The 15,158-nt window shown below is 30.3% G+C and overlaps 1 protein-coding gene across 1 annotated transcript; it reads right to left on the bottom strand.

The window, feature by feature from the left end:
- Positions 1-2,088, bottom strand: LOC136988647 (uncharacterized). The gene has a single exon (XM_067286556.1). The coding sequence runs from the start codon at positions 2,086-2,088 to the stop codon at positions 1-3; it is 2,088 nt and encodes a 695-aa protein (XP_067142657.1).
- Positions 2,089-15,158: the final 13,070 nt, after the last annotated feature.

Genomic DNA, 15,158 nt, shown 5'->3' with positions numbered 1-15,158 from the left:
CTAGCCATGATGATGAAATGGAATATAACCATGTCCATGCCCAATAGCTTTACCAGCATATCCTTTATGGAAACCTTTGCTTCCTCCTTCATAACCCAAGTGTTTGTGAGCTCCTTCGTGGTGTTTATATGCGTTTCCGGCATCGAAATATTTGTTTCCTTTTTTATAGTCGCCTCCGTGATGGGTATCGTATCCTCCTTTACCAAATTTGTGATAATCATCGCCGTGTTTTTTAGCGTCATGAAATTCTTTGCCACCATGAGCTTTGTGGAATTTTCCTCCATTATGATCAAAATATTCAAGCTTACCAAGATGCTTTTTCTTGTAATCGGTATCTTGAAAATCATCGTGATACGATTTATGATCGCCGTATTCTTCCTTGTGATATACATTTTTAAAACCGCGACTCTTGTGTCCCTTATCCTTAAAATATTTTCCTCCAGCAAGTGCGCCTGTTTTACCGGTTCCGCCAAATTTTTCCGAGCCAAATTTACCTCCTTTATATTCTCCGCCGCCTGCCAATCCATGAAGATTTTTTCCGTATTTATCAAAATACACACCACCTTTATCGTAATGATGTTTTTTGCCACCTTGATGTCCTAGTCCGTAATTTACTTTACTTTGTTTATGACCTCCACCATGAGCACTATGTCCCGAAAAACCTTTCTTATGTCCTCCATAATGATGACCACCTCCGTGAGAAACAAATCCACCAAGTTTCTTCTTTTTTCCGTGACCAGCAATCTTACCCAATCCACCTAATCCAAGACCCTTTCCACCGTAACCAGCAATTTTATGTCCACCAAGTCCTTTAGCACCGATACCTGCAATTCCATGTCCCTTGCCACCGATACTTGCAATACCATAGATACCATGACTAGCAAGACCATGTGCGCCATGGCCTGCGAGACCGTGCGCACCATGGCCTGCAAGACCGTGCACACCATGACCTGCAAGACCATGTGCGCCATGACTAGCAAGACCATGTGCGCCATGACTAGCAAGACCATGCGCACCATGGCCCGCGAGACCGTGCGCACCATGGCCTGCAAGACTGTGCACACCATGACCTGCAAGACCATGTGCACCGTGACTAGCAAGACCATGTGCACCATGACTAGCAAGACCATGCGCACCATGGCCCGCGAGACCATGCGCACCATGGCCTGCGAGACCGTGCGCACCATGACCTGCAAGACCATGCACACTGTGTCCCTTTCCTCCGTACCCAGCTAAGCCATGAATTCCTCCAATTGAAGCGGCAGCATGTCCTTTTCCACCATAACCACCAATACTATGAATACCATGTATATTTCCGCCTAAGCCACCAATATGTCCCCCTCCTATTTTTCCATAATGACCTGCTCCAATACTTCCATAACCACCTTTTCCACCACCATGTATACCCAATAATCCGTAACCTCCTTTATGTCCTCCTAGGCCACCATATCCACCCCCAAGCCCTGCTCCTTTATGAATACCATGACTTATTCCTCCAAGATGACCTAAACCTGCAAGACTAGCAGAAGCCAGTTCACCTTTATGACCATCTAGACCTGCAAAACTTTCAGCAGCCAATCCATCTTTATGGCCACCAAGATGATCACCATGACCCCCTGAAATTACACCTACCTTATCACTCCCACCGGGAACCCCATAGTTTTTCAGATCGCCTAGTGATGCATGAGTATCTAAAACCACACCTCCCTTATGATTGCCGCTATAGCCCTGATGTAAATGACCACCAGCTGCTTCACCAAAACTACCACCTCCAGCTGCACCCTTATGTCCATGATGACCTATCGTTATATATTCTTTCTGCTCTCCAAATTCTCCTCCTTTCTGAGCTCCATATCCCAGAGCTCCCAGAGCTCCTTTGTAAAAATCGGTTTCGTGTCCGCCAAGCAATAACGCGGGAGCATGGCCATGACCAGCACCTCCACCAAATCCACCAACGACACCTTCCTGTCCACTTTCTGCAGAATCCCTATCTTCTTTCTTAGTTTCTGAAATTTTCGATTCTGCAACAGACTCTTTCTCTGCAACCTCAGCTAATACATTACAAGAAATCAGAATACCAATAACCATCCTTATCTGAAAGTACACATATAGACAATAGTTTTAAATCTTTAAAAGAAAATATCAAATTGAAAGTATTTCTAACTAATCTTACCAGAAGCAATTTAGTTAAAGCCATATTTTTTGTGCCTATAATATTCACAGTTCTTTAGTCAAGTAACTTCTGTTCAATGAATTTCAACTAGTTCCTTATATACTAAAGACGCAAATAAATAACTCCACCTAAAACTACGTCATAAGATATTACGAAAACAATAGCTAGAAGGCTTTCTCTTTCCTATTTTACTCTTTATTCCGAGTTATGAGTATAGTTACGTTTTATCGACAGAGCGAGACCAAGATCGTATTTTTTGTTCTATTTAATTTCTTTCTGTTATTCCCTTGGGCGTTACACTGCAAACACGTGACGTGACAATCACACGCAAATTTTCAAAATTGGACTTCTATATAACTATAGTCATCATTATTAGATTGTACAGATAAGGTACCAACTTGTGACAGACTTATTCAATTTTTATTAATTTATATTTTAATCAACTTTTCTTATAATTCATTTTAATGTATTGTTAACAGATAAATTTAGTAAATCCGGAACTTCAATAATTGTTCCAGTAATCGTTTTTTTTTCTGTAACAGACAAGAACAATAGATGTAACTAAAACTGTTTTCCATGTTATATATATTTTTACTTTTATTAACAAATTTCATTTCCTATCTTAATATACGTTATTACGTAATGAAGGATTCCTTATTGCTACAATTGTGCAGATTATAATATAAAATTAAAAGTTCTCACAATATAGAACATTAAATTATTGTTATTTATTTAAATTTTATGGCTTTTGTTGTTATACATTCTTTTATTAATGCTTATATAGCTTTATTGTTTTATTATACAAGAATATATTTTGAGGAGGTGGTGACTTTGAACTTAAACAAAGACATAATTCTTATTTATCCAACCTGGACAATTTATTTAAAGTATAATGTAATTTTAATGCATAATTCTCTCACAGAAACACTTTTAAATACTAAATAGTATTTTAAACTGAGTCTAAATGTAGTTGGATAAATATAAATTATGTCTTTATATGAAGTTCAAAGAACCGAAGTTACTAATATAGTGTCTTAAAAATACATTTATAATGTTAAAAAATATTTAAGTTTATAAAATACGTCAACAAATAAATTAGTGTTATAGAAAAGTTTAAATAATTCTGATGATTATGGTATTTTATTAACATTATTTTTATAAACAAAGTATTATTATAATCAGTGTCATTTAAATTTTTTCTATAATACTAATCTAATTTGTTGATATATTTTACTTAAATATTATTAAACATTACAATTGAATATCTTAATTATATTTTGTTTACTGAATACTTAAATTAAACAAAAAATTACCGGAATATTTGTAAAATTATTTAAAAATTATACCATAAAATTTAGGCTAGATATAATTTATAAAATAAATATTTTGTTATGTTCTCCTTTTTAAATCGTTTATTTATTTATTTATTTTTAAATTTTAACTGATTTATATTATATAAAATATCTGATATAATACTTTGTTTTTTATATTAAATAAATATTGATACTGTGATTATGTTAAAATGTTCTGAAATAACCTTCGTAGAACGGCCATATTTTTATGTTCCGTCAGTGGCCGTTATTCAGAGGTTTGATTGTATTTGTTTTTTAAATGATAAATCATACTCTTATTATATGTTAAAATAATAAAAATTTGTTCGAAATCTCTTAATTTTTAGAAAATAAATGGCTTAAAACATTAATTTTATATTTCTATATAAGGATATAATAATTTAACAAGTTGATTAATAGTTTTTGATGAAAGATTTCAATAATTTAAGTGAAAGTTTTGTTAAATAGTGTCATAAACAAGTATTAATAGTTTTTCTAGATAAATTTAGATGATATTTTTATATATATTAATAAAAAAATAAAGACAAAATCAGTCATCGTTTATTCTCTTTCAGTCCTATAAATTGCCATTGTTTATACATCGCTGCTTTGATAGTGGCATAATTTTTTTTTTTTAAAAAAAAGATGTTAATTTTACAAGGGAAGCATTCGAAAATTCTAAATGACTAACATTTGAATACCACTTAATAACATACACTTGATCTCTAGTGGGAATCCAATGGAGGAAGATAGAAATATGCCATTTTACACGATAAAAGTACTCTACCTATGAAGTTTATTTATGCAAAAAACAATGCGAAATCAGTTTTTATAGCTGTGCCACTATCAAAACAAAGCAGCGACATGTTTACGCGAATGATTATTACATTATATAATAATCTTAACATAAAAGATCATTGACATAAGAAACATGTTACTAGATATTTAATTATTAATTGTCTTTTCAAGTTAAGCTATGCGTTTCGATAATAAAGTCACACAAAATTTCTATAGACGTTTTTTTATATTATTTAAAAACAATACATTCTTTACTTTTCAAGATTAAAAAAAAACTTGTTTATGAAACAATGTCAAAAGATTTCATTTCCATTCTTCAAGGTTAATTACATATAACAATGTTTGATTCAATTTAGAGGGGTTTTTTTCATTAGAGGTGGCAATTCTTTTCATAATGTTATCTTTAACTTATCAATTATCGGAAGGTGATTTGTCTGAATTTTTTTTTAATATTATCAAAACAGTTTATTTGATAGCAAGTGAAAGATATCGACAACCCTTTAGGCTAAAATTCGGGGATGAATTATGGTGGGTTTAATCTATTCAATACGAAGCATTGACATAGAACAGCTAATTTGGTAGATGTTATGCAATAAGAAAAAGTGTAGGCCTATATATATATATATTTATATTTATATATAGTCTATAGTATATATGTTCATATATACCCGAAATTTAGCGCTCTGTTTCATTCTCATTCTTTATACTAATTGGATATTGAAAATTGGGTGTAGTATATTTGACATGGTTCCTTTCCCGGTCACACGATACGGTCCGTCGTCAGTAAAATTGAAGGTCTTCAACAACTTCAAAAATCATAACCATTCTCAAATAAGGGATTTCCATTTCACTATAAGGAAAGGTTTGAAATATTAATCGAAACCTTATAAAAATTTAGTTTAAACATAAGATAAACGCTTCATAATAATAAAATTATAATAAAAAAAAGGCTTTAGAGTTTAACAAAGGGATATTTTTAATTATAATTTTATAGTTAAACACTTAATAAATAAACGTGATTTAAGAATACCTCAACAAGAGCATGAAAATATTACAAATGTCTTTAGAATTATGCATGTTTTTAAATAATATAATAACGATATTTATTGTAAGTAATTATTGATAAGGTCTTATTAGCATATATATATATACAAAAAATTATAATATTGAAACAAGATTAGATAACATTTATAAGAAAATTGGATCTATGTAGATCTTTGATGATGTACATTAAGACTGGATAGATATGTAAGCTGTAATTTAGGAGTAAAACACGAGGAAAAATAGTAGAAAATGATGATTTACATTAAAATCATTACAAAATAAAACAATTTGGTAAGAGGTTTATGGCTAATTTATAAGGAAAAGTTGCATTACGCAGGTTATTATAATTTTTTGGGCTTTTATTTTTGACCTTTTTTTTTGCATTTCAGATACTAAGATGCCATGTGGATTCGACCAGGTACACAATGGGAACAATTGAATGGTGAGGAGCCCACAAGACTGTTCACCCACGAGAAAGGAGAGTAAGGTTTAATATTTTAAAATTTTTGTAAATTTATCATGTTATTACAAAATTTGCACAACACAGCTTTAATAAATATACTGTATAAAATAATAAATTAAAAATAATTGATATCACAATACCGGTTATTTATAAAATCCGGCTAATATACGTAATAAATGGTTTATTGATATTAAATTACAATACGTAAGTTCAATATGTTGCCCCTCGTTAGCATAGTTCAATTCCCTATGTAAAATTACAATTAACGTTAATTGATCACTTTATATATTATATTTACACCTATATCCTATTAAGTTATTATAAATATTTGCATACTACTGAAAAACATTGACGTATAAGATATAGTAAAATTTTGCACAATGGTCGCATTGTTAATGATATAAGGTATTTTATTTGTAGTTAAACTGAATTCATTGAAATGTGAATTGTTCGACCCAACTGAAACCTTTAGTTTTATTATGGATTTATGGGTCGTTTCTCATCTTTACTCACGCTGGACGATCTCACCATGGGTCAAGTCTTCCCGAAATAAGTGTAATTTTAATACATGTAGCCCCATTTTATGATACAGAAATAAAATTTATGTTAATAATATTGAAAATCTTTATTATTTCGAGAAAACACCACAGTAAAGAGATGTTTAGAATCTATAATTATTGAATCCTGGTTCATACCTAGTACAATTACAGAATACAGTAAATAGAAACCTGCCAAACCGAATATATTTTCCCGTTTAGGCATGTTTCCTTTTTATTCAAGTTCCGTTTTAGACAGTTTTTACTGTATTTCCTTTATAAAATAGATCATTGGCATGGGCAAACCGCAGAGAATTTTTCAGGGGGGGGGGCAAAGCCTGGAAACAAATAATTACATCAATTAATTTTTGGGTTTTTTTAAACAAGTAAATTATAGAATGCAGTATTCCATCAATACAAAAACACAGACAAAGAGTCGTATAGTCGAGGGTATAAGAAGATTATACCTTTCAATCACTATTATAATTTGTAGAATTCTTTTAGTAGAGGCAATTGCCCTTCTCTGTGGGTACACATAATCATTGGTATATATATTTCATGTTGTAAAAATATAGAATAATAAATTTTCTTATTTTCTAAGTAGATATTATTAAAATTCAATATTTAGAAAAATTTTTAATACGAAAATCTTAGACCACATTTTTAGAATTTTAAGATTTTTGTCTTAAATATCTCATCTTATGCAAAAATTTTCCTTACATTCCTTATGCAATTTTTCTTCCGCATTAAAGATTTTATAAAATAAACAAATAAAGATAATTTTTACATAAATTTATTTAACATAAAGTTTAAAAATAAATAAATAAATAAATTTTCACTCAAAACTTTTCTTTTACAATAGATTATTTTGTAAGTCATTCCTTTAACCATTTTAAAATATATTCTTATAAAAATATCTTAAAATTAAAGAATTTTCTATTTATATAAAACTGTTTCAACGTAATATTTGTTTATTTAAGTCAAAAATTTTCTATATTAATTTAAAATACGTTCTAATAATAATTTGCTTAATCCTTCGGGGCCAACATTATGTCATCACAAATCGGATTATATACGATTGTATGTACTTAATTGAATACAGATTCGACTTGATCAAGCGAAACAAGAGCACGGATCAGGAAAAGTAATTGAGTTTCTTATGTGTTTCTATTTTCTCTGATGAGTAAACTCCAGTAAGAAAAATTAATCTCATCATACATCAAGCGAAACATAAGCAATATTTCCAATACCTGTTTATTTATCCCTTCTATAAAGAAAAATCTATATAAAAATGTGTTAATTTTATTAAATTTTCATATTTTTTATTCATTACTTATACGTATACTTGCGCTTTATTTATTTATTAATGAATAATTTTTTTACCATAGTTGAATTATACGGTTATTCCTTATTCAGATGACAGCTAATTAGTAGTACAACGTGATAAAAACTGCTTACATAATCATTATTTTAATAATTCTTCCGTAAATTTAAAAATTATTTTGTAATCTCGTTTGTTCACGCTCGAAAGTTTTCCTAATTTCTTCGATAAAATATTAAAATATAATATATATTACAACCTTATAAAAGTACGTATTTTTTTTTTTATAATTAAAATTAGGCTATATTTAAAAATTATTCTTATAGCCTAAAAATAAATAATAAATACATTTATTTATGTAGGCCTTTATTAACTTATTTTACTTTTGTTTGTATGTAAATACCGTTCTATTACGTAAAATCCGCATGTTTGTTCTAATTTCAGGCAAAATATATGCAGTTTGAGTCTTATTATTCGCACTAATAGTCAACAAAAATAAAGGAATATTTATATTATTCTTTACTGTTTTAATAAATATTTATTAATCGGGGATTTATTAGACTATATTTAAAAATAATATTTATCTATTTATATTATATATTAAGCTTTAAACATTAAAAACTTTCGATTCGTTACTCAACAGAAGTTTCGATTTCAGATGAATTTTTGAATATGGGTCAATGATTCCGGTTCGATTTAGACCATATTCACTTGTCCATCGGGTCATACTAATGTGAATCATCCTAAATGAGTACAGATTTTATCTTCTATTTAAAAATGCATACAAAGAATTTAAAGAGACATCTCATAACATTTTTAATCGATTGTGGTATGAGGAAAGAGTTAAATTTAGCGAAAGAAAACACAGTTTAATCTTAAGGGATTATATTTATAAATATTCGTATTTTTTTTTTCATATGTAAATTTAAATATCCTGTTTAAAATAAATTTAAAAAGGATAGCTCTTAACAGGTACTGAATAAAAGGAGCTAGAAGGGTCCGTAGGCAGAGAAGTCTGAAAACCTAATGTACTCTACAGCCAAACCTGCGAACAACGACCACTGACGAAAACGTTAAAAAATGGCCGTTATTTGAAGGTTATTTTGTATGCATTTCAAAAAGAAACGTTCATGAAGAAGTTTCATTTAGAAGTGACCGTTATGACTACTGGTGCATTGTCTCTTGAACATAAAGGGTAATTGCCTGGAGTCCAACCAAAGATTAGTTTTGGGGCCCCATCAACAAGGGGCCACAAACCAATCTTTTATGAGAAAATACTTCTCCTCAAAAAATATCTGAAGTCAACACTATATACAGGGGTCCGTAATTCTACCTAAACCATATTTTTATGGTTTAGGTAGAATAGGCACCATATTTATGACTGATTCAGCCCTTATCTAACCTTTCTCAGGCCCTAAATTCTTATAATTTTATTATTTAATGAATAACTTTTAAAATAGTTTTAAAATATTTGTTAAGTAGCGATCGATTTTGTCACGAATTTTATATTAAAAAATTCTAAATTTATATAAAAAAAAATAATAATAGTAGATAGCCTTTAAATTTTAAATTTTGGGCGATATCTCTTGCTGGTAAGGATATTTAAATATTACCGTATAAATATTATACTGTTATTAAAGGTGCAATCATTCATCCGTGTCTATTATCTTCATAAATATGGATATAAATGCCCGAGGATAACATTTTAATAATGTAATTATTTTTTAAATTTTGAATATTTTTATCCATAATTATTTTTCTCGAGGCTTATTTTAAGTAAAAATATTTTTTTATTTCCCAGAAAAAGAAAACTGAAAATTTACACTTTTATTAATAGTTTATCACAATAAAAATTGTTTTTAATGATAATGAATGGAGAAAAATTGAATTTTTAAACGTAAATTTCCTTAAATATTAAAGGAATAATTGAAATTAAATCAGAAGAATAATAATTTATTATCGATAAATTAAGTGATAACAATTTGATTATCGTTTCGTTATATCAAATCACTTATAATTGCACGACAACAATAAATCTTATGAATATAACAGTATTTTATTGCTTTCACGGTAATAATTTCGCCGTTTATTGCCTTTAATGGTATTTTTTTAATATTATTATTTGTCTATTTTCACTTTGATAAATTGTTAGCTAATATCATGTAAACATTCCACTTTAGATTTTCTATGATTTTGAAATTTATTACACATTATTATAGTGTTAAACTCAATGTATTTTTGAATCATGACAATGACAATAGTAAAATTGTAGTTTGTCGACTTTAAGAGTGTCATGTACTATGCAATTCACCTTGTATAATTTGCTTCACCTGCTTCTTGTATACTTTGCTTCACCTTCTTGTATAGTTTGCTTCACCTTCTTCTTGTATAGCTTTGCTTCACCTTCTTGTATAGTTTGCTTCACCTTCTTCTTGTATAGTTTGCTTCACCTTCTTGTATAGTTTGCTTCACCTTCTTCTTGTATACTTTGCTTCACCTTCTTGTATAGTTTGCTTCACCTTCTTGTATAGTTTGCTTCACCTTCTTCTTGTATACTTTGCTTCACCTTCTTGTATAGTTTGCTTCACCTTCTTGTATAGTTTGCTTCACCTTCTTCTTGTATAGTTTGCTTCACCTTCTTCTTGTATAGCTTGCTTCACCTTCTTGTATAGTTTGCTTCACCTTCTTCTTGTATAGTTTGCTTCACCTTCTTGTATAGTTTGCTTCACCTTCTTCTTGTATAGTTTGCTTCACTTCTTCTTGTATAGTTTGCTTCACCTTCTTCTTGTATAGTTTGCTTCACCTTCTTGTATAGTTTGCTTCACCTTCTTCTTGTATACTTTGCTTCACCTTCTTGTATAGTTTGCTTCACCTTCTTCTTGTATAGTTTGCTTCACCTTCTTCTTGTATAGCTTTGCTTCACCTTCTTGTATAGTTTGCTTCACCTTCTTCTTGTATAGTTTGCTTCACCTTCTTGTATAGTTTGCTTCACCTTCTTCTTGTATAGTTTGCTTCACCTTCTTGTATAGTTTGCTTCACCTTCTTCTTGTATAGTTTGCTTCACCTTCTTGTATAGTTTGCTTCACCTTCTTCTTGTATAGTTTGCTTCACCTTCTTGTATAGTTTGCTTCACCTTCTTCTTGTATAGTTTGCTTCACCTTCTTGTATAGTTTGCTTCACCTTCTTCTTGTATAGTTTGCTTCACCTTCTTCTTGTATAGCTTTGCTTCACCTTCTTGTATAGTTTGCTTCACCTTCTTCTTGTATAGTTTGCTTCACCTTCTTGTATAGTTTGCTTCACCTTCTTCTTGTATAGTTTGCTTCACCTTCTTGTATAGTTTGCTTCACCTTCTTCTTGTATAGTTTGCTTCACCTTCTTGTATAGTTTGCTTCACCTTCTTCTTGTATAGTTTGCTTCACCTTCTTGTATAGTTTGCTTCACCTTCTTCTTGTATAGTTTGCTTCACCTTCTTGTATAGTTTGCTTCACCTTCTTCTTGTATAGTTTGCTTCACCTTCTTGTATAGTTTGCTTCACCTTCTTCTTGTATAGTTTGCTTCACCTTCTTCTTGTATAGTTTGCTTCACCTTCTTGTATAGTTTGCTTCACCTTCTTCTTGTATAGTTTGCTTCACTCTTCTTGTATAGTTTGCTTCACCTTCTTCTTGTATAGTTTGCTTCACCTTCTTGTATAGTTTGCTTCACCTTCTTCTTGTATAGTTTGCTTCACCTTCTTGTATAGTTTGCTTCACCTTCTTCTTGTATAGTTTGCTTCACCTTCTTGTATAGTTTGCTTCACCTTCTTCTTGTATAGTTTGCTTCACCTTCTTGTATAGTTTGCTTCACCTTCTTCTTGTATAGTTTGCTTCACTTTCTTGTATAGTTTGCTTCACCTTCTTCTTGTATAGTTTGCTTCACCTTCTTGTATAGTTTGCTTCACCTTCTTCTTGTATAGTTTGCTTCACCTTCTTGTATAGTTTGCTTCACCTTCTTCTTGTATAGTTTGCTTCACCTTCTTGTATAGTTTGCTTCACCTTCTTCTTGTATAGTTTGCTTCACCTTCTTGTATAGTTTGCTTCACCTTCTTCTTGTATAGTTTGCTTCACCTTCTTGTATAGTTTGCTTCACCTTCTTCTTGTATAGTTTGCTTCACCTTCTTGTATAGTTTGCTTCACCTTCTTCTTGTATAGTTTGCTTCACCTTCTTGTATAGTTTGCTTCACCTTCTTCTTGTATAGTTTGCTTCACCTTCTTGTATAGTTTGCTTCACCTTCTTCTTGTATAGTTTGCTTCACCTTCTTGTATAGTTTGCTTCACCTTCTTCTTGTATAGTTTGCTTCACCTTCTTGTATAGTTTGCTTCACCTTCTTCTTGTATAGTTTGCTTCACCTTCTTGTATAGTTTGCTTCACCTTCTTCTTGTATAGTTTGCTTCACCTTCTTGTATAGTTTGCTTCACCTTCTTCTTGTATAGTTTGCTTCACCTTCTTGTATAGTTTGCTTCACCTTCTTCTTGTATAGTTTGCTTCACCTTCTTGTATAGTTTGCTTCACCTTCTTCTTGTATAGTTTGCTTCACCTTCTTCTTGTATAGTTTGCTTCACCTTCTTGTATAGTTTGCTTCACCTTCTTCTTGTATAGTTTGCTTCACCTTCTTGTATAGTTTGCTTCACCTTCTTCTTGTATAGTTTGCTTCACCTTCTTGTATAGTTTGCTTCACCTTCTTCTTGTATAGTTTGCTTCACCTTCTTGTATAGTTTGCTTCACCTTCTTCTTGTATAGTTTGCTTCACCTTCTTGTATAGTTTGCTTCACCTTCTTCTTGTATAGTTTGCTTCACCTTCTTGTATAGTTTGCTTCACCTTCTTCTTGTATAGTTTGCTTCACCTTCTTGTATAGTTTGCTTCACCTTCTTCTTGTATAGTTTGCTTCACCTTTCTTGTATAGTTTGCTTCACCTTCTTCTTGTATAGCTTTGCTTCACCTTCTTGTATAGTTTGCTTCACCTTCTTCTTGTATAGTTTGCTTCACCTTCTTGTATAGTTTGCTTCACCTTCTTCTTGTATAGTTTGCTTCACTTTCTTGTATAGTTTGCTTCACCTTCTTCTTGTATACTTTGCTTCACCTTCTTGTATAGTTTGCTTCACCTTCTTCTTGTATAGTTTGCTTCACCTTCTTGTATAGTTTGCTTCACCTTCTTCTTGTATAGTTTGCTTCACCTTCTTGTATAGTTTGCTTCACCTTCTTCTTGTATACTTTGCTTCACCTTCTTGTATAGTTTGCTTCACCTTCTTTTACTTTCTTTTTCGCTCTTTGGGAATCAAGAGGACCTTTCTTATTTTGGGGCTTAGCCACAGGTTTATCTTAGTTTCGGCTAAGCCCCAAAGTTTGTACATTGTTTCTGCTTCTAGACTATTTTTCGTTAAAAATAACTCTTAGAAAATATTTAAATTAAGATATTTACGGAAAAAATTTGATAAAGATTTAGGTAAAATCGAGTAGAGATATTGATTATAGTTATTTATACACAATATCTGTTCGAATTTATCCTTACATTCATCAATTTTTTCCCTAACTATTATTTACCTTAATAAATAGCAAAATTTACATATTTTCTTTAATAATAAATCAGAACGATCATCACAATAAATTTAAATTCGTTCAATACTTTAAACATACAATGAGACTTTCAACTACATCATACATTTTTAGAGAAAAATTTAATGTTAACGTTGAACCAATTACAAAGAGAAGAGAGAGAGGGGGGGGAATGATTTTGGAGCCAACTTTAATCATTTAAATTAATTTATATAAGAATAGCTTAATTATTAAAAGAGAATTTGGTTAAAAATAAGCTTATCGTTATAATAGGGATATATTTTTTTAAATAATCGTGAGGAAATCTTGAATATTTAAGAAATATTTTTATTCGAAATTGAAAAGATGTTTACTGTTATCGTAATTCTTCCTGTACCTAATTTTAGGATTGCCTTCGGCGTAACTTATTATATTGCAAAAGAGAATATTGATACTTATAGATTACAACTGGAATTTTTTCGTTACGGTAAAAATTCGTGAATTAAATTCTAGAAAATTAAATATTTTGGAAATTATTTGACATTAATTTTAATTTTACATTAAGAATTTTAAGTTAAAACTATTTTTTTTTTGGAATTCTGGATTCTGGATTCTAGATTGGATCTCTTCTAGAAGATGATTTCTTTCTAAAAATAATACTTTATTAGATTTAAGAGTAAAAGAATAGTTATTGGTCTACAGAGGACAATTACTATTTTTCAAGTAACATTATGTCCTCATTCAAGTGAAACTGTGGGTAAACTAATATCTTAATCCAATTAGATAAATGTACACTCATCGAAATACTTCTAAGACATAAATTTATAATAGAAAAATAAGAAAGAAAATAAAATTATCTGTAATTTTTTATAGTCAATTATAATATTAAATATTACTAATTTTAGCAATTGTTTAATGGTGTACTATATAAATATACGTACTACACGCTTCTAAAATATAGAGGAAACCAGGACGGAACGGAATACTTATAGTTTTAAGGGTTGTAAAATAGTAAAGAATACAAACAGACATTTGAAAATGGACAAAGTTTATTTTTTAAACACTTGACAGCGTAATATTTTTTTCAAAACTATCAAAAATTAAACACATCAATTGTTATTTATGTTATAAAAAAACACTTGCTTTCATACTGTACATACTGCAAGTAATAGAAAATAACCAATGATAAAATTACATCGTTCTTTAGTTTATTTTGATTTATTTAAACACTATTTGTCAAAATTAATTGTATGGCACATGGAAAATTTAAAAGATTAAATAAAAAAAAACTTATTTTCATTGTTTTTTAATTAACGAAATAAGTCACAAATTAGAATGACATCTTAGTCATCACCGTCCACTCCAGCAGATGAATTATGGGTCGTTTGAGGCCGTTCTGGTAAACGATCTACCTTTCAGCAGAGGCTAAGTTTGAATGCTGTTAGTCTATTGAATAATTACGATATAAATACACGCATCTTTAGTTCAAAGAGCAATATTAAAGAAAAAGTAGTGAGTATAACACGTAGCATTAATTTGTTTGATTTCTCACGAAGACAAGAATCAGTAAAGTTAGAATAGTTTGCTAGAAAAGGGGATGAACTCTGTTTCAGCACGTGGTTGCCAACTCACTGTCACCTGGATAGTGAGGACATGTGATGTAGAGTCTGTTATGCATCATCCCTGATTAAAATATATATATATATATATATATATATATATAGGGAGTTCCGTGTTTGAGAAAATCATATAAATACATTAAATACTAGTTTATAAATCCTTTTACTGTATAATATAAATAGAAAATAGTTTATGTGTACTGTTATACATAAAAATAGCAATTTTAATATCGCTAAAGCAACTTAATCTGCGAGGATTGTAAGAGGTGATTCCCAAAAGGTAAAAGTTATTCTTCAAATTAAA

This window comes from Centruroides vittatus, unplaced genomic scaffold (genome assembly GCF_030686945.1).
Source record: "Centruroides vittatus isolate TY-2023 unplaced genomic scaffold, ASM3068694v2 scaffold_373, whole genome shotgun sequence".
NCBI lineage: Eukaryota > Metazoa > Arthropoda > Arachnida > Scorpiones > Buthidae > Centruroides > Centruroides vittatus.
Note: the sequence above shows the minus strand (reverse complement) of the source record. Positions and strands in the feature narration are given on the sequence as shown.